Source organism: Polychytrium aggregatum (genome assembly GCF_025602895.1).
Source record: "Polychytrium aggregatum strain JEL109 chromosome Unknown BJ171scaffold_7, whole genome shotgun sequence".
NCBI classification, from domain to species: Eukaryota; Fungi; Chytridiomycota; class Chytridiomycetes; order Polychytriales; genus Polychytrium; species Polychytrium aggregatum.
The window spans coordinates 49974-74083 of NW_026516209.1; the positions used below are offsets into that span (position 1 = coordinate 49974).

The window sequence follows — 24110 nt, forward strand, 5'->3', positions numbered from 1 at the left end:
TTTCGCCCCGCCACGCGCCCCCTTCCTCTGCGCTCTCACGCTGACCACACCTTCAGGGCCCACAAGAGTGCACACTCTCCCGCACAGGCGACACCTTCACACCCATTTTGGCTCTCGGAACAACAACGGCGCAACGCGCCCAACAACGCTTCCCTTCATCCCGCCCCCTTTGTCGCACAAGCCGTCGCACGACTGTCGCACGGGCTGTTGCTGTTTCTGCGGCCACAGTCACTCTGCGCTCACTCTCTCGCTGCCGTCTCGCTTGCCTCTCGCCCCGCCTCGCCCCGCCTCGCTGCCCCCGCCCCAAAGTCACCATCCGTCCATCGCATCATCCATCCGTCCTCCGCATCCTCCATCGCATCGTCATCGCATCGCCCATCTGCCCCGGAGTCTGCTGCTCCCCACTCTTGCTCCCTCGCACTATCCCGTCGCCTCGCTCCTCTCTGCAATGTCCCTGTATCGAATCGTTGTCCTGGGCGATGGCGGTGTCGGCAAGACCGCCCTGACCACCCAGGTGCGTTGACTCGTCCTGCACTCTCTGCATCAGCGCTGTTGTCCGCCCAGCCCAAGAAAGCCGCCGATCATCGCCATTGTCCTTGATCCCGGTGATCATGTCCCGCAAATCGACTTTCACGGCCTCCCTGGCCCACATACAGCCGTTGCTGCTGTGTCCATGCTGTCGTCGCCTTCGAGTCTGTTCGACTTGGACATTGCGGCTCTTCCGCTTCTCGGCTCTGTCGTTGGCGTCGGCTTCCTCGGACTCTGGCCATGCGATCCCAGCTGCAACATCTCATCGAGTCTGGAATCGATGCTAACCAAGCACCGGCTCTCGCCATCTCCTGTTTCCATCGCCTCGGCGGCTTCGATTCCGTCGGTTTCCCTCTGTCCAGCTCTGTCGAAACCAGTTCGTTGGTAAGCTCCTCACATGGCCGACTTCCGCAACATCCCTGCTGCAACTTGGCGCCTGATCTCTGTGATCAAGCGCCGCTGTGAATACCATGCGATCCTTCCGCTCACCCTTGCGATTCGGTATATCTTTGCTCCCCCGTGTTCGCCCATCCAGAGGTAAGATGGCGTCCCCAGACCCTTTCTCGACATTCACCAGCGGCTTGCTCCAGAGTGCCTGCCCGTCCCTGCATCCACATGGCCCGGCCACGGTGCAGGCGTGGCTGGCATCATCCCGATGGTGCTCGAGACGGACCCAGCCGACTGCCTCGAGTTCATACGGCGTTAGGCAGCCCGCTTTCCGACAACACATGGCCTGGCACAATCTCGCTTGCAGCCTTGTTTCCTCCGACAGCGAATCTTTGCCGTGCCATATCCCCTGGCTAACCGGACCATCCGATTCCGCCCTCTGTCGATCCATCTGCTCCATCTGGCGTGGTCTCCAATATCATCGTCCCCCTCGCCTGCCGCCACTCGCACTTCCCTGGTCCAGTCGTACGATCCCACCATCGAGGACTCGTACCGCAAACAGGTTGTCATCGACGACAAGCCCTGTGTCCTGGAAATCCTCGACACTGCCGGCCAGGAGGAGTACACAGCGTGAGTGTGCTTTCGCCTGCTGCCCCCTATATTCAGCCGCGCATCCTTAACCCGCCGTACCTGTCGCAGCCTGCTTACCCGTCTTTCTCTCGCCAGCCTTCGAGACCAGTGGATCCGTGACGGCGACGGCTTCGTCCTCGTCTACTCCATCATCTCCAGAGCCACCTTTGATCGTGTCGAGCGGTTCCGCCAGCAAATCGTTCGGGTGAAAGAGTCCGAAAACGTGGCCCTGATCCTCGTCGGCAACAAGTGTGACCGCAACCACGACCGAGAAGTGTCCCGGGAGGAGGGCCAGCTGATGGCCAAGCGGCTGCAGTGCTCCTGGATCGAAGCCAGCGCCAAGAACTGTGTCAACGTCGAAAAGTGAGTCTTGGCGGCACCCAACATTGGTCCTGTTCGCAGACAGCAATCACTCGCTGCGTCCGCTGCATCAACATGCCGCTCCTGTCGTCTCGACTTTGAGCCGCTGACGAATGTCCAGCGGCATTGAGGCCATGGAGTGTGCGTGGCTGGTTGTCGTATGGCTCGTCTCGTTTGGATGTCTCGTATCGTTTGGGTGCCATGCTCCCGCTCACCTGCTAACTCTCGAACTGTCCGTCGCATCGCATGCTCTCTCTCTCCCATCTGCTCTTGCTGGGCACGCCAATAGTGCTTTTTACAGCGTAAGTCCCATCCCCCATCAATTGCTCTGCCAGCCACCGCCGTCTGCTCGCCCCTTCGTCAACCCGCACCCCACCCCACAATCCTCTCCATGGACGCACGACAGCGAACCTGCCACTGGGTTGCTGACTCGCCTCCGTCCAACCCATCCTCCAGGTCGTCAGAAAGATTCGCCAGTCGCAGGTCCCGACCCAGCAGCGTCCGACCCAGCCCCGACACAGCACCAGCAACCCAAAGCCGAAATGCGCCATCTTATGAGCGGCCTGCTGGCCCACCACCGCTCCCGAGTATGGCGGGCACCCGACATCATCATCGCACCATCTCCTCGTTTCTAAATCGCTTTAATGGCACCTAGCGTGCCGCCGTAATTGCCCGTCCTTCTTTCTTTTTTTGCCGCACAACCTCAGGGACCCCAGCCCGAGCAGAAACGCGCCGCATTGTATTTCTTCACCAACCCTTTCCACTCTATTTTCCTTCCTCTTCTTATTCTCTTCCCTCTTTCTTTTTCTGCTTTTCTTGCCCCTCTCGCTTCACTCCGCACCTTATTTTTTGGAGCACACACGCAACCCGCAGTCCAACCACCACCTCCGCTTGGCGAGATTGATGGCTGCGTCCCGAGTCCTTGGCTGTGCCCAGCCTCGCCGCCTCTCCTTCGCCTCCACTTTGCCCTCTTGTTGTCTGTATATTGCCTTCTGCAGGTCTCGTTCTCTCGCGCTCCCGGCCGCCATCCAAGTAAAATAACGGGTCCACCCGGTTTTCTTGAATCACCGACAGAATGGAGTGGTGGAATGGAGCGGTGTGTCTTGTTCCTGTGGCTCCAGGAATGCAATGACAGTCCATGGGACACAGGAGCACCAAGTCCAGTTTCATAATGCTGTATTCAACATGCGCACATCGGAAAGAAAAGGGAGCCAGGTCCACAGAAAAAACAAGCAAAAAAGCGATAGCAACAAAGACAACGAACACCAGAGGCGGGAATGAGTTGACAGACAAACAACGGGGACGGCAGACAGAAGCAGGGCGGCGCTAGAGCAGAGGCAGAAGCAGCAGCCATGGGAGGGAGCTGTCAGGGGGAGGTTGTATCGCTGTACTCCACAGGTGGAGATCCAACCAGACCACAGACAGGAGATACCGGTTGAGAACCCCCAAGCGAGACGAACCACAGGAGCGACAAAGATAGAAAGGATAAGCGAGGTTGGGAGCCCTCAGAGAGAAAAACTGCGAGCAAATGGAGAGAGTGCAAGGGCAAGTGGAGAAAGAAAGCGGCTCACGAGAACCAGCTGAACCATCGCTTGCGCGAGATCACCAGGTCTTCGGCAATGTCGGTCTCGTCCTCATCCTCGATCACTTCTTCGTTGTCGACACGATCCAGGTACAGCTCGCGTTCCATAGCCTCGCGGGCACGCTCGGGCACATCGGGAATGGCGATGACAATGATGTACTGCAGATGGCACCACGGCGACGCAGACAGGTTAGTGCCAGGGATCAATGCTCAGCAGCCGGTCGCCCATGCAACAGTCAATCTGAACGGACTGATGTGCTGTGTCTCGATGTTGCTGTTGCTGTCGCCACTTCAACCAGACAAAGACACAACCCCTGGCAAGGGTGTGGGCTTACCTTCAGGATCAAGACAATGTGCTCAAACAGCAGCACAAATGCAAGCTTGACCGCCGTGGGGTTGGTCGGGCTGATGGCGTTGGCAATGTACTCGTCAAAGTAGTCCGAGCTGAATGCGATGATGACGCCGTTTGTGAACACACCGACGTACGACACGGCCGTCAGGATGTCCTCCCAGAGGCCGATGTTTTGGGCTGGGTTGCGGCAGCAAAACAAGGCAAGGGCCGAGCGGTGGGAAAGGAAGAACACCATCAGTTCACAGGCACGCCTGGCCGATTCGCTTCAGAGCAGAACGCACAATGGGCACGATGGGGAGGGACCACTGATCGCTGCACATCGCATAGCGCAAATGCAAAGCCGCGACATACCTCGGAGAGAGAAGGGGCGACGGTGCTCAACGAGCAAACGATAGGAATCTGCAGGGGCGCAGACGGGCAGGTTCGTCCCGCGTTAACATCTCGCAACGGACAAGTCCTATCATCGATCATATGCTGCACCGTGAACTCACCAATGCGGATCTCGACGATGTTGTTCAGGGCGGCAAAGAACGGGGCCAGAGGGAAGGCGCACGAGAACAGCGAAATGAAGCCGAACTGGAGGACTGTTGGCAGTGCGTCATCGCAGGAAGAGTCAGTCCAAACTGACCACAACGCACCCTCATTCGGCAGCCGCCAGCGGATCCACAAGGCCATCACAGCAGCGTGCCGCGATCCAAGTCGGTGGTCCAAGTCGTCGGCCACTGCCCCAGCAGAAGCCGTGTCACCGAGTATACGACAGGATGCGCGCACCTTTAGCAGAGTAGTCGTCCTCTTGCGAGTAAGGCGTCAGGATGTCATCGTGCATGAACTGAGGACGTGTGTGGTTGGTAAAGTCGGTCGAGTTGGATCGCTTGGACACCTTCTTCCTCCAGAGTTTGTAGGACTTGAGCAGTTTACTGCCCGCGAGTGTGGAATATACGAGTGGGAAAACCAGTTGCAGCAGCATGGCGGGAGCAACAGATTGCAGCGCACCAGGGTCTCGAAATAGCCGTGCACACCAGAAACGCGGCGATGCTGGACTTACGGAATGACAACTTGTTGGATCTGGGCAACGAACTGGAGGCCGAGGAAAATAATGATCAAGTTGATCATCAGCTCCGACAGGCAGCTGCTCTTGGAAGAAAATCCGCACGAGTCCGACAGACCTGGGCCACCGCAACAAGCAGCGACAGTGAATGAAGCAGCCATCAGTGAGAAAGTAGAGCACACCCGCGTGTATCGAGCGAGCAGCGGAGGTGAAGAACACGCGGCACTAAACACATCGAACTCGTTCGACTGGTCGACGGTGATCATCCCCTCTCAGCAGTATTCCTCGGACAAAGGACGTACCAAAGATCAGCTCCTGGCCGATCACGTTCTTGAACATGCCGATGTAAATCAGCGATGAGTATGTGACGATGAACGAGCCCAGGAACTTTTTGACAGTGAGCGAGTTGTCATAGTCAATGTTGGACTTCCAGTTGAGCCACTCGTTAAGCTTTGTGGAGATGGAGTCGTACAACTATACCGAGTCCGCAACACGAGGAGCAATGGTGTCAGTCTATGTGCGCAAGGGACAAAATGCAGGCGATGATACGATTTGATTCGCGTGGCATCATCGCACAGACGCAACAACGCGAAATAACACCCTTCCCCCGTGCAACTGCTGCGATGCCTACCGGTGTGAGCACAAAGATGATCACGAGCGAGATCAGGGCCGACGACACTACCGAGATCGTGGTCGAGACGTGGGTGCGGGCGAAGGCGCGCCAGATCACGATCGCAAACTGCACCACGCCCATAAACACGGCCGAGAAGAAGATCACGGTCCAGGCGACCGTGCGGCGACGGTCCTGAACGGGCTTGGGGAAGTACACCTCGGTTTTCTTGGTGACGGGCGACTTGCGGAGGGCCGTGCCGTGCCTGTTGGCGACCCAACGGACCGGGAGTGCGAGACACAGCAATGAGCACGATACAGCAGTGGGCGAGCAGCTGCGCGGGTGCATCTGGCAAGGTGCGCCTCGACCGGACCCACAGAGTACGACAGTACAATCGACTTTTCTATACCCACCACTGGGCACGGCGGTTTTCGACGACTTTCATGTCCGTGACCTTCCACATGACCTTCAAGATTGCGTTCTGGCGCTTCCAGAACTCCAGGAACAGAGCAGACCTGGAGATGGGACACGATCAGCCGCCGTTGCGTACTCACAGCCCCACAGCCTCACAGCGATAGGAGCGAATCGTAATCGGCTTGTTGCCACCAAACACTCACCAGACGCCCATGAAGATCGCAAAGGGCAGCGTCAGGAAGTTGTCAAAGATCAAGAAGAAGCGAATGCTGATCTCGTTGTTGGCCTCGTCCAGGCTGTTGAACTTGATCGGGACCAAACTACCATAGATGATCCCGCTGATGGTGATGACGATGCCGACGATGGCAGCAAAGACTGTCCAGAGGGCATAAAAGTCTGGTCGAGCGGCGCCGCAATGTCCGGGTGAGTACGGCGGCCGGATCGCTGAGACACGGCGGCGCAGTTGCAGGGTGGGACGGCAGGAGCAAAAAAAAAAAAAAACAAGAGTGGAACTTACTCAGCCAGGCAAAGTAGAAAGCAATCTTTTCGCCGAAATAGTTGCGAATCTGGCGCAGGGGAAGCGAAACCAGGATGTGGGAGTTGTTGATCTCGGTGAACATCACATGGCGGGGATTGGTCTCGCTCGATGCGCCCTGGTGATGCGCCGGTCCATCGTGGATAGCGAATACATCGGTGTAGACGCCGTCGGCAATCAGATTCTCGATGCCTGTAGTGCCAGACACAAATAGAAAGAGCAACAGGAGAATTGCAGTGAGTTCCAAAAGTCCATTGGCGACCAGCGAGGTCGCCTGCGCCGAGGCGGGCTGCTCCCTAGCCGGGGCCAGTATAACGGCTCTGAAACGCGAAACGTACCCTGGTTCAGCTTGCTGCCACCAAAGCCGCGGATCTTGATGCGTCGGATAACAGCGCCAGTCTGAAGCAAACAGTCCAGGCACGCAATGAATTTCCCACCCACACGGAATGTTAGTTGCGAGTTGGCCGCCGCGCACAAAGTGCTGAATGCAACAGATCTTCCACAGGCCGCCCAACTCGCAAACAGACGAGAGCGGCGACTCACCAGCAGGTTGCGGTGACTGTTGCTGAAGAAACGGATCTGGAGCTGTCCTTCGGGATCCATGCCGCCACGGAAATCGGCCACGCGGTCGCGGTGGAAAGGCTCGGCGTCGACTTGGATCGGCAGCGTCACGATGGCAAACATGTACCGAATCAGCGACCGGAGCTGGCGGCTGGGGCTCTCCGAGTAGTACTCCTCGTTCTCCTGATCAAAGGTCTTCTTGGTGACCGGAGGAGGGCCGTCCCGGATCCTGGCCGAGACGATCTTATCGCCCGATGAGGCTGCGCCAGCGTCGGAGCCGTTTCCGCCGGTGGGGACATTCGCGATGGTGTCGTTGGACTTTTCCTCCACCTTCAGAATGGCGACGCCGCCGCCCTCGATGGGGACGCTGACGGTAGCGACGTTGGCGTCGGGCTTCTCGTTGCGGCGCGGAGTCGCTGGAGTCGCTGTAAGGCCCTTCATCTTCATCTGCTTGGCATGCTCCTCGCGGACACGCTCGCTTCTCTGGAGCACTCGCTCGCGGATGCGCTCAAAACGTTGCTGGCATTACCGATCGACAGGAGCATGCAATCGCATACAAAATCGCAGGTAAGCATGTGGGCGAGGACAAAGACAAAGCGCTGAGAGTCCAGCACCGGCTGTGCTAATATATGCCCGCGGGACTCACCGTGACGGTGAGCTTGAGCTGGAGCTTCTCGGCCTCCTGGCACAGTTTGGCAAAAGGAATCAGAATCTTCACGTAGGTGGGACCATCCTCGACGTCCATGTCCTTTTCGCGGACCAGGAACAGGTTGTTGAGGAGCAGCTCGAACTCAAACTTTGCCCGAGCCTTCTGGAGGCTCTGGTCTCTCTCGGACGGCTTTGCGGCGCCATTGAGAGCCAGGTGCAGCGACGAAACCGAGGCCGAGGGCGAGCCGTGCTTGTGGTGCTTGGCAGGGGGGTCGTATTTGAGAACGACGTCCCAGTGGGTGTTGACATGGGCGTAGAGGATCTTGATGATGGCATCGGCATGCACAAAGACACCCTCTCGAGCGCCTGGCGGGCGGGATTGAGCGGTGGGTCCACGCAAGTGCGGTGTGGATGGAGTCGGTGTTGTGTCAACGGCGGGTTCCACGGCAGAGTCGAGGGGATAATTTCGGGTTCAGCAGGCCGAACACAGAGAGCGGGAGCAGATGAGCCGCCAAGCCGTGCAAATCACCAACTCCCAGTGTGCGGCGGGTCACCGGGCAGACAGCAGAGGGTTCATGGTCCAGCCGAGCGACCCTGTCTTGGCAGGGGAAAGGGAGGCGCCATGCCAAGTCCAGACACACATCACTCACAGAAATTCTGGCAGGCGTCGGCAAAGGTGGCTTGCGGATTCTGCAGCTTCCAGGCTAGGATCTGGTCAAAGGCGGTGATGTCGTCGTTGTAGACGAGGTGGATGGCGGTGCCCTTGTAGTAGCGGGTCGTCACAGCGGCCTCGAGGCCGAGGTCCAGATCCCCCTCGGGCTCGAACGACTCTTGTGCCAGCTTGAGCGAGACGGCCTCGTCGTTGGCGCTGCCGATGGCGATGCGGCTCTGGCCATGGTCGGGCGGAAACGACGCGGTTGTGATGATGGTCTGCGGGATGACCGGGTCGGCTTTCTTGGAAGCCATCTGCGGGGTGGATGTCTGCGGAGACGGGGGAAGGGCGGTCGATCCGGCGGGCGAGATGGAGGAAGAGGGCAGGCCGCAGAACGGGCGGCGGGATTGCGAGGGACAGAAGGCCGACAAAGAGTGGACAGAAACAGGCGGCCATGAGCGCGGCGGATGTATGGAGTGCGCCACTGTTACTGTGGACGCGTGTGCTGTGGCAGAGCACTGTGTACGTGTGTGTGTGGTTGTGTCTGTGATTTGGGACACTGTCGTGCGACGCAGCACAAAACTCTGGCAGCTGTCCAGGCCACAGTGTAGTGGCGGCGATGGTACCACCAAGGTGGCGCCGTCTCCAAAAGAGCGACCCCGTGCAACCCCAGAAGCGCACAAGTCGCACGGGAGCGCGTGCATCCAGTGTGCATCCAGCGTGCACAACGCGACTCGCCACAGACAATCAGCCATGATGGATGCAAGCAGGCGTGAACATGGCATGTATTGGTTCTCCTGGGGGGGGGCAGTCGCGGGACATGATACGCAATGGCATCTAGAGGCGCTCAATGACGATGGACGAGGCAGCGCCGCCTCCGTTGCAGATGCCCGTGACGCCGATCTGTCCGGGCTTGAGCAGATGCACCAGGGAGACGAGGATGCGGGATCCAGAGGATCTGCAAACACCGAATGGCAAGCGCAGTTAGTGTCTCCAACCGGCATCTCGAGGAATGGCGGATTGCTCGCCGGGCCAACGAGCAACTTACCCGATAGGGTGGCCGAGCGAGACGGCACCGCCAGCGACGTTGATCTTGGCGGGATCGAGAGAGAGAATCTGGGAGCACGGACAGGAACCCCCAAGCCGCGTTATTGACTGCATCCTGGACGTCCATACCACGATCGACAGCATTACGCCACGATCTAGAGGAGTCACACCCATCGCTGGCGGCCAGGTGCCAAAGCAACGCAGTCAGAGCGAGCGCGATGTACCTTCTCGTTGGCTTTGACGACGGCACTAAAGGCCTCGTTGATCTCAAAGAGGCTCACGTCGTCCTTGGACAATCCAGCGCGCTTCAGGGCAATCGGGATGGCCAGGCTCGGAGCGATGGTGAACTTCTTGGGAGCAGTGGCGGCCTCGCCAAAGGACAGGATCCGGGCAAGAGGCTTGATGCCGAGCTCGTCGGCCTTGGCGCGGGTCGTCAGGATCAGAGCCGAGGCACCGTCGTTCAGAGTCGAGGAATTGGCGGCAGTGACGGTGCCTGCCAAACGAGATCGCATTCGTGTGTCAGGACATGGACGATGCCCCACTACTATCACCGCCAAGGGCAGACCTGCAGAATGGCATCTGTCGGATATGCGTCTCGCAGAGCGGCAACACTCCGCTGGGCTGTCGATGGCATGTCCACTCACCGCTCTTGACAAAGACGCCCTTGAGAGTGGGGATCTTGTCAAACTTGACGTTGGTGTACTCCTCGTCGCGATCGATGATCTTGTCGCCCTTGGGACTCTTGATGGTGACGGGGATGACTTCTTCCTTGAACAGACCCTTCTCCCAGGCCTCAGCGGAGCGCTTGTAGGACGAGATCGCATGGGCGTCCTGCTCCTCGCGGGTGATGTTGTACTCGACAGCCGTTTCCTCGGCGCAGTTGCCCATGTGCACCTGAAGTGAGCTGTGCGCATCAGTCTGTGGTCTCGGAATGGCACTGCCGGGATTGTGGGACATTCACCGACCCACGATCCGACAATGCTCCAATGCAGCCACTCACGCCAGTCCCAGCTCTCATCCGATATCTCGCTTCGATCTGCCGACGTCCTGCACTCCCCAATGCAACACCTACGTTGTTGTAAACATCCCACAGACCATCCTTGATGATGCCATCCTGGGCTGTCTGGTGGCCAAACTCTGCAAATCGCCATCAGACCACCGGTCAGTATTGTCGGCTGTGCGCTGGTTCCAAGCCACCCAGTGTGGATCGCATCGCTGTGTCTCGTGCTTGCTCTCGTTGATTCACTCCATGGCTTTCACCGCAGTCAAAACCAGCCGTCGCGATCTTCCGCCCGAAGCAGGTCCTGGCATGCCTCTCAAGTACTTACGGGCGCCGCGTGGGAAGTAAAAGGGCACGTTGCTCATGCTCTCCATGCCGCCGGCGACGACAACCGAGCGGTGTCCGAGGGCCAGAGTCTCGGCGGCAAAGATCACAGCCTTGCTGCCGGAAGCGCAGACCTTGTTGACGGTGGTGGCCTCGGTGCTGTCCAAGAGTCCAGCCTTGAGGGCAGCCTGGCGAGCGGGAGCCTGTCCCAGACCCGCCGAGACGACGTTGCCCATGAACACCTCCTCAACCTGCGCGACAGGGAGATTGGGGACCTTGGCCAAGGCGCCCTTGATAGCTGAAGGATCGGCATGCGGCGCAAATGGAAATTCCGCGATCAGCATCGATTTGGCGACCCGCGAGCTTCATGGGCGGCCGTTCAAACGCGCCATCGACACTCCCACTGGATTCCCAACCGACGAGATCACACCCCATTCTGGCCCAAGGACGATACGAAGTAACGGACGATCGGAGGTCAGAATCCACGCCAGGACTCACCAAGGGCACCGAGTTCAGTAGCCGTGAACTTGGCGAGCGACTTTTGGAACGAGCCGACGGGAGTTCGGACAGCAGCAACGATGACGACCTCCTGGAAATGGACCATGGATTGGATGTGAATGGCGTGAGACATATGCCTTGTCTGGCAACAACTGTCGCCCAAGAGAGGTGGTGTGCGCCGCCAGCAGGAGCATCTGGAATGGATTGTCGTGCTCGATGCCCCAGCCACCCGCTTACGTTGTGAGCCCCAGTCGCAAACGAGCGAGCACCAGAGGCGCGGACGGCGTTGACAAGAGTGCGGCGAGAGACCAGCATGGCGAGACGAGGGGATATCAGATGTGGTTTCGGATGCGGAGAGTGCGTCGATCTGTCGAGGAGGAGTGCGCCGATCTGGGACGAAGAGCAGTCGATGCCGATGCCGATGTGGAGGGGTGGGCGTGCGAGGGCACCGGAACCAGCGTCTCGCTCGGCGCGTCTCGCCCCGTGCTTAGCGGCCTCTCGTCGCGTCCTCGCCGTGCCCTCGCTGCACCTCGGCCTCGCTGCGCTCCGTCGGAGTTTGGCGCCGCTTCGGGCGAACCAGGTCCGAGTTCCGAAACGCGCCGGCTGCGCCTGCCGGGTGCAACCAATCAGCGGCCGCAGCCACAAGAAGCCGCACCGTGGCTGGCCACGAGTCCTCCCGGCAAGTGTGTGTGTGTTTCGTCAACCAGCGTGTCAGCATTCGACACCACTGGATTCGGCCTTGAATGCACGGCAGATCGACCAAATGTATTCGGTGTTGTACTCCCCGCAATCAAACGACTGCCTGCTTGCCGCGACTTGCCCTCCATCATCGCCGTTGTGAGTCTTGGGACCCGCTGCAGATCTATGGTCTAGCTCCGGCCCTCGTCTATGCTTGCGTTCGAGAGTCGTGTTGTGACCGTGTCCGGCTTCGCTTGCCCTCGTCAAAATTGCGCACGAGTTCGTGGTAAAACAGCACCCCTAACGAATACGTGTGCTGGCCGATGCGTTCGTTGACGTCGTGCGAACCAAACGTTTCGTTCGAAAAGAACGGGCTGAATCGGAATATGTTGCTCGTCAGATTGCGATACCTGTTCGTAAGAGCCGTCAGAGTGGCGTGAGAATTCTTTTCGATCCATGCTTCTACGATAGAAGGGTGCCGCGTCGTTGTGCCCCGTCCAAGCAGTATGGAATCGACTCGCAGCCAAGTGGCGAGCAGTCGTCCTGGTGCATCCACATCATCGCTCGCGCTTACCACTTGGCGTCTGTGCTCCCCGGCTCGAGCGTCGGCGTGCCATACACCCGCTGATCAGGCATCGGGTGGTAGCTGCCATGTCGCCGAGGCTCAAACACATGCCGGATGGTGCCCACCAGCACGTCAAAGGGCTCGCTTCCAAAGCTGTCCGAAACGACGCTCGGCTCGACAGTGCCCCTCAGCACCCGGACCTCAATCTCGCCAAACGAGATCGCCTCAAAGTACTGCGCCCCGGAAAACTTGGGATCGCCGTGGGACGCCGTGTCGACTTTGCGGATTGCCGTCCGGATGTTGGTGTTTTCGTCGTACAGGAAGATCTCAAATCCAAAAGCCTCTTCCATCCTGCGGACGGTGTCGACAATGTGCTTGCGCACAGAGGTAGACGAGTCGAAAGAGGCGATGCGGTGGTTGAGGACCGCGCTGGCCTGGTCCGGCAGCGTATTCGACTTGTGGCCTCCCTGGATCACGGTCGCGGTTTCGGTCGTGGCCATCATCGAATACAAGACTGGCGACTCGGACAGGATCTTGATCAGAAACGTCCGCGAGAACGACCCGCCCATGATCAGATTGCGACGGTCCTGGGACAGCTCGACGGCACTTGGAGGCGCATGTTCGGCGTAGCAGCGCAGCTGGACCATGAACGGGTCGAGGTCGTGCAGCTTGGGTGTGAACCGGGTGATTTGTAACTGCCCGATGATGGCCGACAGAACGGCGATCGACGAGCGGATGGGCATGACGACCGATGATCCGCCAGGCGTCCGGACCGTGATCTGGATGTCCATGTATCCCTTCTCGGCCGTGCCTATGCTGGCAAAGTTGGTGTCGAGCTCGGGTCTGGATGGAAAGTCGGCAGTGGCGGTGGCAATGGCAATGGCAATGGCAATGGCAATGGCAGCAGTCAGGTGCTGTGGTCGTACTTGGTTTCAACGGACAGAGTCCTTTGCCACCGGCGATGCCGCTGCTAACGCGAGTCTCACCGAATCATGGATCCATCATTCAGCACAAATTCGACGTTGCCGAGGTATCCGTTCGCTTCGAGGTATGCAGCGATTGCCTGGGCACCCGCCGACTCGGTGTGGCGGGGGCAACATTGAGATGAATCGAGTCCCGACCACGGTCGGTTTCCAAGGGTCCGGATAGGGGTTGACACGGCAGGATGAGCATTGTTTTCTCAGTTGTGCTACTGAAACCAACAGCAGTCGTTCTGCAACTACTCTCGATGGCGACACAGCACCGACCAAAGTCATCCATGTCACAGACCACGGCCGGCGGATGTTTGTGGCCGGTGACAGGAATCGCTTGTTCGCCGCCGCACTCGCCTCGATTGCAGCCCAGACGCAATACTTATCTCTTCGTCATGCCCGAATGCCATGATGATGGTCCGCCGGGGCTCAAAGCCCGTCGTCAACAGGCTCTCGATTGCCTCCAGCATCGCCATCATCGAGTTCTTGGCATCGCTAGCGCCGCGGCCCCAGATATACCCGGACGTGATGGTGCCCGAGAATGGCGGGTAGAACCACTGGCCGGCCGAGGTTGGGGAGACGGGGGCGACGTCTTGGTGGGCCGAGAGCATCATTGGTTTGAGCAAAGGATCGGAGCCCTTCAGGATGTACACCAGCGAGTAGTTCGCGACCTTGGTCCAGGCAAACTTGTCGTGGCTGCCGCCGGCATCACAGGGTTCGATAGACGGACGATCGGACCGAGCGGTGAATCGTTGTGTTGGACGCCATGGTTGAAGCACGATGATGTTGAGGGTCGATCGTCATTTGGAGAGTAATGTGTCAGAAAGGCACATGGATAGCCACACTGCTCAATGCCCAACGGCGGTCATTCGGTCGAGCCGACTTCTGCAACACAATCCAAGGCTGCAGATGGAGGACGATCTGGACAGTCCATCAGCAGAATCGGCACATGCATCAATCCAGTGACCCCCCAAAGCCTCTCGCTTGGGCGAGGGGTCTGCATTCAGGGAGACCAGTCTGACTTACATGCGCGGGTATGAGCTCTGCAGGAACTGGTGAAAGCGGTCAAACTCGGAATAGTTTGTGGGATTCGACAGCCCAGCTCCGGCAACAGAATCGTACGAGACTGTTTGAAACGAGATGGCCTGGCCTAACCGCTTGGCAAAGAGATTCTGCCACTCGGGGTCGGTGAAGACTTGTGCGCTCCAGGGCTGGTGGCCGCTGGAGGTGTTGGTCGAGGGCGACATCGGGGGCGGCTGCGTGCAGTGGTTTGCCGGGCCCGACGATCCCGTCCGAACAAACATGACAGTCAGGAAGACAAAGACGCCCGCCGTGACGACGAGGTTGATGATCCATCGCCGATGAGCCACGAACCGGCTGCATGCGATGGCAAATGGCGGCACGATGCTGTTGTATGTTGGCGGCGGATCGAGGTCGTCGGTCGACTCGGTCGACTCTTGGCTCTGGGCAGGCTCGGGACGGGCTGGGGCCTCACGCAGTGGGAGATGCGACGAGCGTGCGGACTGACCGGGCTGGGCCGAGTCGTCTCTTGCGACGGATGTGTACGAGAACAGATTCAGCTCCATTTGGGTGAGATGTTGTGTGAAGGGTGTTGTGCGAAGGGTGCTGAATGCTGGATGGTGCTCTGGCTTGATATCGCCGACGGTTGGATCGGCAACCAGACCGACAGACACACGACTGCGCCGATGGACAGCGAGATCGACAGACAGACAGACAGAGGGCAAGAGCAGCCAACCCAGGATGAGGAGAAGCAGCCTCGCCAAGCAGCCGCGGATGCGCTTTGTGCTTGTGCTCTTGCCTTTTCGGCGCACCACGCTCGCAAACTCAATCAGGGAGAAGGTTCGGCGAGCCCGATCCAGCGGACGCCATCGGAGCTGGGGGGTGGGTTGGTGCCGAGGTGTGCTCCAGACTAATGCCCAATGCGTTCGAGACTAATGCCCAGTGCGTTCGAGACTAATGTCCAGTGCGTTCGAGACTAATGCCCAGTGCATTCCAGGGTCATTGCACTTGCATTCCAGGGTCATTGCACTTGCATTCCAATTGGCAGATCGGTCTGTTCATACACCCAGCCATAGCGCGGCCAGCCAGCGCCGGCTCGAGCCAGCAATCCGCCCTCGTGCGATTCGAGTGGCGGTGGGGGTGAAACGCCTTCAAAACGACCGCCGCGGCCGCTCTTGCCAGGGATCGCCGTCTTCTTCATCGTCGCCAGGTCCATCAATCCCCAGGCAATCCCAGGCAATCCCCAGGCAATCCCCAGGCAATCCCGGGCAACACCCCCCCCCAAGCATCACTCCCCGCCTCCCGCGCTGCCATGAACGCCCTGCTCGACAACCAGTGTCCTCTGGACGAGAACATCACCAAGCTCATACTCGGTGGTCTCATCTCCGTCGGCCTGTTCGCCTCGTACATCCCCCAGGTGCGTTTCTCTGTCGGTCATCCCGTCGCAGCGTCATCCCGTCGATTCAGGAGTCTGCGCCGATTCATTCCGACAGACACACCTCTGCCTGCCCTGGCTCACCCACTGCTCTCCCGCGGCGATCTTGCCCCAGGTCTACAAGCTCTTCCAGACCAAGACTTCCGAGGGCCTGTCCATCTGGTTCCTCTTCCTCGGATGCCTCGGAGTCACCTCGACCTTCTTCAACGTCCTCCTCCTGCAGTTCAACGTCGTCCAGTGCTGCACCCACGCCGTGAGTATCTCCCCCCCCCCTGATGTCGTGCGACGCAGTGCTGTCGACGAGCGTCTGTGCCGTCCCGCCAATCTAACCGGCTGTCTGCTCCGCCCTTCATCAGTGGTCGCCCCTGCTCTGCGCCGAGAACTCGATGGGTCTCGTCCAGACCGCCGTTGGTCTCTTCTGCTTTATCGTGATGTGAGTCCCTTGCAACATCCATTCATGAGTCTCTGCTGATACGACCCCTGTCGGTCTTGCCTCTCCTCACCTCTAACGCCCCGACCCCTGCTCGTCTCCCGTCCGACAGTTTTGCCCTGTTCTTCTACTTCTACCCCCAGGACCAGAAGGTCACCCACCTCCGATCCAGCGTCACCGGCGAGATCCGCCAGGTTCTCTCCAAGGGTTACCGTGAGGATATCTACATTGGTGTTGCCAACCTGCTCTACATCCTCGTCGCTGCCATCACCGCCACCGTTCTGCTCGTTGGCCAGCTCGATGTCCAGTGGGTCGCCGGTGCCTTCGGCCTCATTGCCCTCCTCGGCTCGCTCTTCCAGTTTATCCCCCAGATCTGGCAGACCTGGACCACTCGCGTAAGTGTGCGGTTTGGCTGGTGCATGACTCGAAGCCGAATCCAGATCAGCGTATTGCCCTGCAGCCAAGCGGTGCCTCGTGGATCAACCGTATGTCTGATCCGGTACTGACGCTGGCCACCTTTTTGTCACATGAAATCCCTCACCCGCCACAACGCATCTCCTTTGGTCCACTATTACCTCCGCGCCTTTCTTCCTGGCGCGCGCACCCCTTTGAACGTCGTCTCGACTGTCGTTTCCTGCAGTCCGTCGGCGCCCTCAGTGTTCCCATGATCCTGATCCAGTGCCCCGGTAAGTATGCTGCCCAACATGGCTCGTGACTCCTCAACAGCAGGCTCTGTCCCCCATTGCGATGCCTGTTCACTAACGCTGCTGGGTGGCTGCTTTCGTGTGCCCCAGGTGCCTTTGCCTTTGCCTACTCCCTCTTCATCCAGCCCAACACCAACTGGACCTCTTGGGCCTCGTACTTTGCCGCCGGTGTCCTCCAGGTCGTCCTCCTGATCATCTGCGTCTTCTTCACCAAGAAGTCGCCCGAAGACCAGGCCGCCGCCCGTCCTCTCCTCCACTAAGCGCCACCGTCCCCATCTCAACCGCCGACCGCCTTATCTTTCTTTGCCATCTCTGCATTGTGTGCATGTCGATTTCGTGTTTTGTTTTTGACCATGTCTGAGTATTGGTGTGCGCCGGATGGACGGACTTTGCATTCGGCGCACAGTCTGTTGGGAACCACATGGGATTGCTGGAGAACAAGTTTCTGGCCCTGACCGATAGAGCAGAATATACTCGCTATTCAATATCTGCGGTGATGCAAACAGAACGGGAGGATGGGGCCGTAGTGTTCGGCCGCCATTCGCTGCAACTACGTGATCTCGAAGCTCGGGGACTTGGTATATCAACAGAAATACAGATACGACACGGGGAGGAGCAGGATCATGCCACTCTCACTTGACAGCCCCACAGGGTGATTCGATGCGATATCGTCAGTACCCGAGTACCGCCGCAACGGTGCTTTGTATATTGAATCCATTGGACACATTGGATATCGAACATGGCATTGCCCATCTTGGATGCTCGTCGTGTGATTTGCTTCATCGCTATGTCTGCCTGCATGCTTATTGTTGCATACTGGTTGTTGAGAAGCGACGCTTGGACGGGACATCCAGATCAGGATTAGTAGTCAAGCACCTCGAGGTTACGGATGGCATTTGCGTGGCCCTGATCGGCGGACTTGCGGTACCAGAATATGGCGGCGTCAACGTCTTTGGGAACACCGTAGCCGTTCTTGTAGCAGGCGGCGAGCCAGCACTGTCCTGACCGATTTCCCTGCTCGGCCGACTTGCGAAACCACTCGGACGCCTTCTTCATATCCTTGGCAACTCCCCATCCCCAATAGTGGCATACACCAACGACGTACTGCCCGTATGAATTGCCTTGGCCGGCTGATTCGCTAAGCCACTGAAGCGCCTTCGTTTTGTCCATCGAAACTCCCCCGCCAAAGCAATAGCACTCTCCGATCCAGTATTGGCTGTCGCTGTGGCCATCGCTGGCGAGCTGTTCAAAGATGGTTGCTGCCTTCTGTCGATCCTCTGAGGCCCCAAAACCGTTGACCAGACACACGGCCATGAGATGCTTGCACAGCCAGTCCTGGTCGGATCCCAACTGGCACAGCTCAAAGAACTTGCGGGCGGAGGTGTTGGATGAGGCAGTCGATTTCCATAACGCTGCCAAGCAATTGTCCTCGCCAAGTGAGAATTCATCCGACTTGTTTTCCCGAATGATCTTGATTCCCTTCTGTTTGTCCTGTTGGGTTCCCCGGCCAAGGTAGAACATCCACCCAAGCATGTGGGTGGCGATGGGCTTGAAGATCGGGTCGGTGGATTTGTTGATAACTTCCTGCCAGAACCAAAAGGCGCTGCGGTCGTTCTTGGCCATTCCCTCGCCAATGAGAGCAAGCCAAGCCATTTGGAAGCATGCTTCGAGGTTACCGCGGTCTGCAGCGGCCTTATAAAACTGGGCCGCGAGCTTCCAATCTCCGTGGCGGGCAGTCAGACCATCCGAAATGAACTTGGCCGCCTCGAGACAGGCTGCTGGGTCGCCCCGCTTGGCACGGGAGACCAATTGACTGGACAGATGTGGAGCATCGGCAATGTCGTCAAAATGGAGCTCATCAAGACGACTAGACTGGGACGGAGAGCGGCTGGTATCGATGCCGCTGGCCTGAACAGCAACACGATCGGCGGCCGGGAAAGCCGGTGGCTGTACAGGACGGTCGTATGGTTTGAGGGCGACAAGGATGTCCGGGAACGAGGGTCTGTCTGTGGGTTCGTGGGCCCAGCAGCGGTCGATAAGAGCCCAAATGTCGTCTGGGATGCCAGGGAACTGCTTGGGACGCTTGTGTTGGAGTAGCTGGGATATGATCTGGGCTTGCTTCATCGGAGCATTGTCCTTGGTGATCCAGGACTCCTTACCATCGTTGAGCACCTCGTACATGGTCATGGCGAACGCAAAAACGTCGGTATTCTTCGAGCTGCCGGCTGGCTCATCGTCCAGCATCTCTGGCGCCATATAGCCTGGGGTGCCGCCAGAAGAGCTGGAACCCTTGACTCGTGCGGCTGATGCAGATGTGTGTTTCGTTCGGGAGAGGCCAAAGTCGGTGATGACCGAGTTGAATGAGGCGTCCAGGAGGACGTTGACGGCTTTCAGATCGCCGTGGACGACTCTGTTGCCGTGGAGGTAAGACATGCCGGCGGCGACTTGGTAGAGGAGACGGAGTTTCTCTTTGACGGAACGGGGGTTGCTTGGATCCGAGACAAACTTGAGGAGGGTGTCGTTGGGCATGAACGGCGACACCATGAATGGGTGGATGGACTTGCCGCTGGCGTCCTTGTCACAAGCACCAAGCAGGGGCAGGATGTGTGGATGACTGAGGCGATGCCAGATGCCAATTTCCCGCTCAAAGTAGACGAGCGCCTGGTCATTGAAGCGGGAATGAAGCCTCTTGGCGGCCACTCTGGTCCCGTAGTATGAAGCCGTGAACACCTCGCCAAAGCCACCACTGGCGATGGGTTTGGTTGACCAGTCCGTGACGGCATCGTTGGGAATGAACCAGGATTGCGCATCGCTGGCAGGAGGTTCAAGACCAGCGGGAACGGGGGCTCTGCTGGCCATGTTGAGTATGTTGAATATAGAGGCTGGGCAGCTGGAGCTGGAGCTGGAGCTGGAGCTGGAGCTGGAGCTGGAGCTGGAGCCAGGAGAGCGCTGGCAATAGATGAGAGTCGGCAAGGGACGCTGGCGGGAGAGCAAGACAAACCCTGGCAAGCAAAGACGGAGCACAAGGAAGCCCAAGCCACGCCATGCCATTCGGTGGAACTGGGTCGGGTGCGTGTCCCGGCCAGAGGGGGGAGCTCAAAGGAGGGCCACAAGAGAGCACTACGAGATATGTCTGGATCACGTGACATGATGAAATCCCGACAAGGCTTGCTGCGCGCTTTTCAGACAAATCAGACAGGTTGTCCAACGGGTATCGCGTACCCTGGTCACAACGAGATTTGCAGGCTCGATTCCTGCGATCGTTGATCGGGACAGCTGTCGGCCGCCCTGTGCCGCCTGGCCCGTCCCCATACGGTTACAGCGTATGATGCGACTCCTGGCCAGAGATTGCTGAGCGTGCTGATGGGGCCCAGCCAGTCGTTATCAGACTTCGTCGGGCAGTGTCGTTCCTTTTTGCTGAATTGTGACACAGGTTTCCAAGCCTCATCCTGCCCACTTCCTCAAGGATACCCACCTAATTTGGTTGTCCGACCGCGTCTGGAATACGGCCTTGCCATCATCAATCTGAGCGGACCCACGATGAACGATCTGCAACGATGCATGATGGAGACACTTCGATCCGCCCTCAACATCCGCCACAACATATCCGGGCCGGCGATACAGGCGGTCACGGGATATACTCTATGTCAACTCGGAAACAAGTACTGACGATCAAGTGCTTCGGCCGCTGGTACGATCGCAGGGGCGACCCAGGCTTCCTCACGTCGCAGGTGCTCAGACACATTGCGGAGCTCCCAGCAAGGGATGCAAACAAAAGGATCCTCTCCAAGCTGACCGGAAACGCCACCTGGAAAGAGCTGGAACAGCAGCACAGAACCTCCCCAGAGCATTCAAGACCGGCCCTATTCGAGAAGGGGACAGGGACAGGCGTTCCCATCAAGAAGGCAATGATCATGCGCTTCTACGAAAAGGAAAGAAACCCAAGCAAGGTGATGTCGATCGCAGGCACCTACAAATGGGATGGAGACCCTATCCTGACCGCACGGATGCCAGTGATATCAGTCGCTCAAGCCCGAAGAATGTTCCTCTGGCGGGCCGGAGGCTTCCCTCCCAAACCTGACGGAGCGTGCAGAAAGCCCGGACCCAATGGTCCCAAAGTCCCCGTGAACAGGAAACATGCGTCGGAATGTGTCCGAGCCAAGAACCGTCTCGAGCAGTATGTACACCCTGCGAGGATCTCCGAAGGCGTCACTTACATCGGGCTTGCAACCGGCACACTCCCCAAGCTGGCTCGAGTGCCCGCAAGACCAGCCACCATCGACCAGGAAAACTGAGCAAATGGCGAGCCAAACGCGAACGAATCCTCAACAACAGACCAGCGATCTGGCTGGATGTCGTGGCGGTGTTGGATGACATCGCAACTGAATGTCTGTCGTGGACGCCAATCCCTCGGATACGCCACGCACGACAGTAGGAGCCTGAGGAAGTAATGCCACAGGCATACGCCAGCACAAGTCTGGACATGGAAGTCGGAGCTGCAGATTCCAAACTGTCACTGGATGGATGAGTTCGGCAAAACTTGACATCGCCGCAATGACGATTGTAAAATGTCCTGGTTGGCAAAAACCAACACCCAGTGCCAGTGCCCGCCAGGGACGCTAAGGCAAAGTCTTAATAAAAACCCACCCATTGACGACGCTGACAAATGGGTTGTGGGCAGGTGTCCCATTTCCCCTGAATAGAGTGTACGAGAGTGTATTGATGACAGGCCCACATTTGAAACATGGACTAACGGGGTGTTATGTGTCTGCCTTTTGGGGTGCGCTTCAGCTCTTGGATCGCTTTGGTCTTCGAGGGACGACAACAGTCATGAGATCACGCGCGGTGATCACTTCTCGAGGCTCGGAGGGATCCTCAGGCAGCAGATACGTCGATAGGGCCAATTGCCGGATCTCGTCCATAACAAGCATGCTTTCGGGAGACTCGTCGCCCTTGTATCGAGAGGAGAAGTGGTTCAAAATCAGCAGCTTTGCGCCGACGGCCCGCGCAAACCTCCCGGCCATCTGCGGGGTCGAATGTCCGTGCGCTATCGTCTTGACTTCGATCTCCTCGGCACTGGCGCCGTTTTGGCGGTCCTGCTCCAGACATGCATTGGTGGCCTCGTGGATGACAACAGTAGCTCCCATACACACGGGGGCGACAGCCATGGAGTCGTGAGTGTCGCCGAGGATGACGATCTTGCGTCCCGGTGTGGGTTTGGACAGGAAGTCGTCCGGAACCAGCATCGTCTGGTCCGGCAGAGTCACTGTCGATCCGGCCTTGAGCTTGGCGAGAAGCGAAAGCGGGTTCCGGATTCCTTGGGCCTTTAATGCGTTGGCATTGCGATTCAGATGCGGCTGGATCGAGGCAACGTCCAGGTTGCCGGGAGCACTCTCCTCTTGCAAAATGTAACCAAGCGATGGGACGGTATGGGCGATGCTGACAACTTGAACGGCAAAGACTCCAAGATCGAGGGACCACAGCGATGCAGCACCGCTGCCGCAGGGGCTATCGGCGATCTGGTTGCGGCCTGGGAGCTCCTCCGGATGGAGATCTGCTTCGGTGGAGGATTCGGCGGTCTCGGGGTTGTCGTGAAACTCGTGCACTCGAAACCGACACGGCAGCCGAGAGCAGGAAGACCGCAGGGAGTTGCGAACAAACGCCCGGGTTCCAACGGGGCCGTAGATCTCGATCACCGTTCCGCTGCTGCTGTTGTTCTGGGTCGGGCCATCCTCCACGGCGTCGCTGTCGCCATCACCGGGGGCGTCGTCACGAGCGCCTTGCTTCTGGCTAACGGTGCAGAGCAAGCCCGGCAGACCAAAGACATGGTCCTGGACGCCGATGGATTGCAGTCGGCGATTCGTTGGGTGCATGTGTGCAGCGGAACCGGACGAGCGTGGTGAGTATGGAACGCAGAGCGCAGGAGAGACGGCGAGAGCGCCGCTGTCGACATGCACAGGAGCCAGTAACGTACCCCGTGCAGATGCGTGATGAAAATCCGCTCGATCTTGCCCAACTTGAGGTCGCTCCGGACCAGCTGATGCTGGGTGCCCTCGCCGGCATCAAAGATCCAGATGGAGCCGTCGACACGGAGGGCCAGGGAGGAGTGGCTGCGGGTGCGCGAGGGGATTGCGCTGGCTGTGCCGAGGAAGGTGATGTCGATGTCGACCGCCATGGGTTGGCTGTGCGGGAGGAACAATCGGCAAGATGGGCAAGATGGATGGGATTGGCAAGATGGGCGAGACGGATGGGATTGGCAGGATAGTCACCGATCCGATTACGTCCGCTCCGCGCCACCGCCGCCACCCACATCGCCCTCATGGAAGCATCAAGGTGGCCTCGACAAACGAGTTCAACACCTCGCAAGTGTGGTCCAAGTGCCTGGAGCCAGCTCGGCTGGAAGGACTCGATACGCCCAGTGTTGCGAATTCCCACTTTGTCAGGAGCTGCAAGAATCTCAGCTGCCGGACAGTTTTTTTTTTATTTTGTTTCAATAGCGCACCTTTATTTGCGTGCACCTGCCCTCAGCATCACTGATACTCGGCAAAGCGTCGTTCTGGAAGGTGGCTATACGCCTCCTCCCCTGGGCTATCTTCTATGGGTAGGTGCTGCCCACCCAGCAAGGACTATTGTCAGCTTCCCAAAGATTTGTGAGATCGTACCCAACAGCGCATCTACATCTGTGTCAGTTCTCACGAAGCGCACCATCCTCTTACTGCTGTCGTATCCAACAGGTCTGAGGAGGTCGAGGATCTTGTCGATCGGTCCCACGCTGTCGTGCGTCGGTTCCTCCCACTCTGGGTGTCGGTCTTCGTACTCTCGGACCACCTTTTTTTTTCTCTCTCTTTCTTTATTGTACGCCGCCGTGGCGGCGCACTAGCCATCAGGACCCCGTGGTCCCCGGCATCTCGCTCTTCATGGAGTACATCGAGTGTTTAAAAGTCCCACTCAGGAATGTCGCCGGGCCTGGCTTGCCATCCAGCGAGTCTCCACATCAGGGTATGGAAGATCTGTTCCAGATCAGTCCACAGACCGTTGAAGGCCTGTCCCACGATGGGTTCTTCGTATTCCAGCTTGCCAACCTCTCCTAGCATATCCAACAATTTATCAATAGGCCCGACACCTTCGGTC

The 24110-nt window shown here is 58.4% G+C and overlaps 8 protein-coding genes across 8 annotated transcripts; 2 read left to right on the top strand and 6 right to left on the bottom strand.

Moving 5' to 3' along the window:
• The first annotated feature begins 346 nt into the window (after positions 1 to 346).
• BJ171DRAFT_275352 (small G-protein Ras2) lies at positions 347 to 2576 on the top strand. The gene is made up of 6 exons (XM_053106829.1): positions 347 to 516; positions 891 to 912; positions 1439 to 1545; positions 1642 to 1908; positions 2195 to 2207; positions 2362 to 2576. Exons 1-6 carry the CDS (start codon positions 449 to 451, stop codon positions 2461 to 2463), a joined length of 579 nt encoding a protein of 192 aa, XP_052969501.1. The 5' UTR covers positions 347 to 448; the 3' UTR covers positions 2464 to 2576.
• A 488-nt stretch (positions 2577 to 3064) lies between these two features.
• On the bottom strand, positions 3065 to 8683 carry BJ171DRAFT_492684 (calcium-activated chloride channel-domain-containing protein). Its single transcript, XM_053109829.1, has 15 exons — positions 8306 to 8683; positions 7654 to 8021; positions 6990 to 7526; positions 6785 to 6845; positions 6429 to 6638; positions 6115 to 6307; positions 5911 to 6012; positions 5519 to 5762; positions 5190 to 5361; positions 4885 to 5005; positions 4611 to 4756; positions 4331 to 4423; positions 4191 to 4238; positions 3823 to 4016; positions 3065 to 3646 (listed from the first exon to the last, which is right to left on the bottom strand). The coding sequence occupies exons 1-15, from the start codon at positions 8619 to 8621 to the stop codon at positions 3473 to 3475; spliced, it is 2979 nt and encodes a 992-aa protein (XP_052969502.1). The 5' UTR covers positions 8622 to 8683; the 3' UTR covers positions 3065 to 3472.
• Positions 8684 to 9144: 461 nt separating this feature from the next.
• BJ171DRAFT_420795 (Thiolase, N-terminal domain-containing protein) lies at positions 9145 to 11282 on the bottom strand (the record flags this gene model as incomplete). The annotated part of the gene is made up of 7 exons (XM_053107452.1): positions 9145 to 9265; positions 9356 to 9423; positions 9579 to 9847; positions 9999 to 10248; positions 10427 to 10491; positions 10683 to 10976; positions 11177 to 11282. 7 exons carry the CDS (start codon positions 11280 to 11282, stop codon positions 9145 to 9147), a joined length of 1173 nt encoding a protein of 390 aa, XP_052969503.1.
• A 618-nt stretch (positions 11283 to 11900) lies between these two features.
• Positions 11901 to 15176, bottom strand: BJ171DRAFT_492687 (uncharacterized protein). Its single transcript, XM_053109830.1, has 5 exons — positions 14417 to 15176; positions 13777 to 14086; positions 13406 to 13503; positions 12429 to 13262; positions 11901 to 12264 (listed from the first exon to the last, which is right to left on the bottom strand). The coding sequence occupies exons 1-5, from the start codon at positions 14974 to 14976 to the stop codon at positions 12063 to 12065; spliced, it is 2004 nt and encodes a 667-aa protein (XP_052969504.1). The 5' UTR covers positions 14977 to 15176; the 3' UTR covers positions 11901 to 12062.
• A 426-nt stretch (positions 15177 to 15602) lies between these two features.
• On the top strand, positions 15603 to 17486 carry BJ171DRAFT_492688 (uncharacterized protein). The gene is made up of 6 exons (XM_053109831.1): positions 15603 to 15827; positions 15961 to 16098; positions 16202 to 16278; positions 16388 to 16670; positions 16916 to 16961; positions 17070 to 17486. The coding sequence occupies exons 1-6, from the start codon at positions 15723 to 15725 to the stop codon at positions 17237 to 17239; spliced, it is 819 nt and encodes a 272-aa protein (XP_052969505.1). The 5' UTR covers positions 15603 to 15722; the 3' UTR covers positions 17240 to 17486.
• Positions 17487 to 18385, bottom strand: BJ171DRAFT_492691 (uncharacterized protein). Its single transcript, XM_053109832.1, has one exon. It carries the CDS (start codon positions 18291 to 18293, stop codon positions 17841 to 17843), a length of 453 nt encoding a protein of 150 aa, XP_052969506.1. The 5' UTR covers positions 18294 to 18385; the 3' UTR covers positions 17487 to 17840.
• Positions 18386 to 18959: 574 nt separating this feature from the next.
• BJ171DRAFT_420895 (kinase-like domain-containing protein) lies at positions 18960 to 19838 on the bottom strand (the record flags this gene model as incomplete). Its single annotated transcript, XM_053107460.1, has 1 exon — positions 18960 to 19838. A coding segment is annotated over one exon (879 nt), but the record flags the coding sequence as incomplete, so codon positions are not given.
• A 1841-nt stretch (positions 19839 to 21679) lies between these two features.
• Positions 21680 to 23212, bottom strand: BJ171DRAFT_492700 (Metallo-hydrolase/oxidoreductase). Its single transcript, XM_053109833.1, has 2 exons — positions 22954 to 23212; positions 21680 to 22810 (listed from the first exon to the last, which is right to left on the bottom strand). The coding sequence occupies exons 1-2, from the start codon at positions 23152 to 23154 to the stop codon at positions 21767 to 21769; spliced, it is 1245 nt and encodes a 414-aa protein (XP_052969508.1). The 5' UTR covers positions 23155 to 23212; the 3' UTR covers positions 21680 to 21766.
• Between the last annotated feature and the right edge of the window lie 898 nt (positions 23213 to 24110).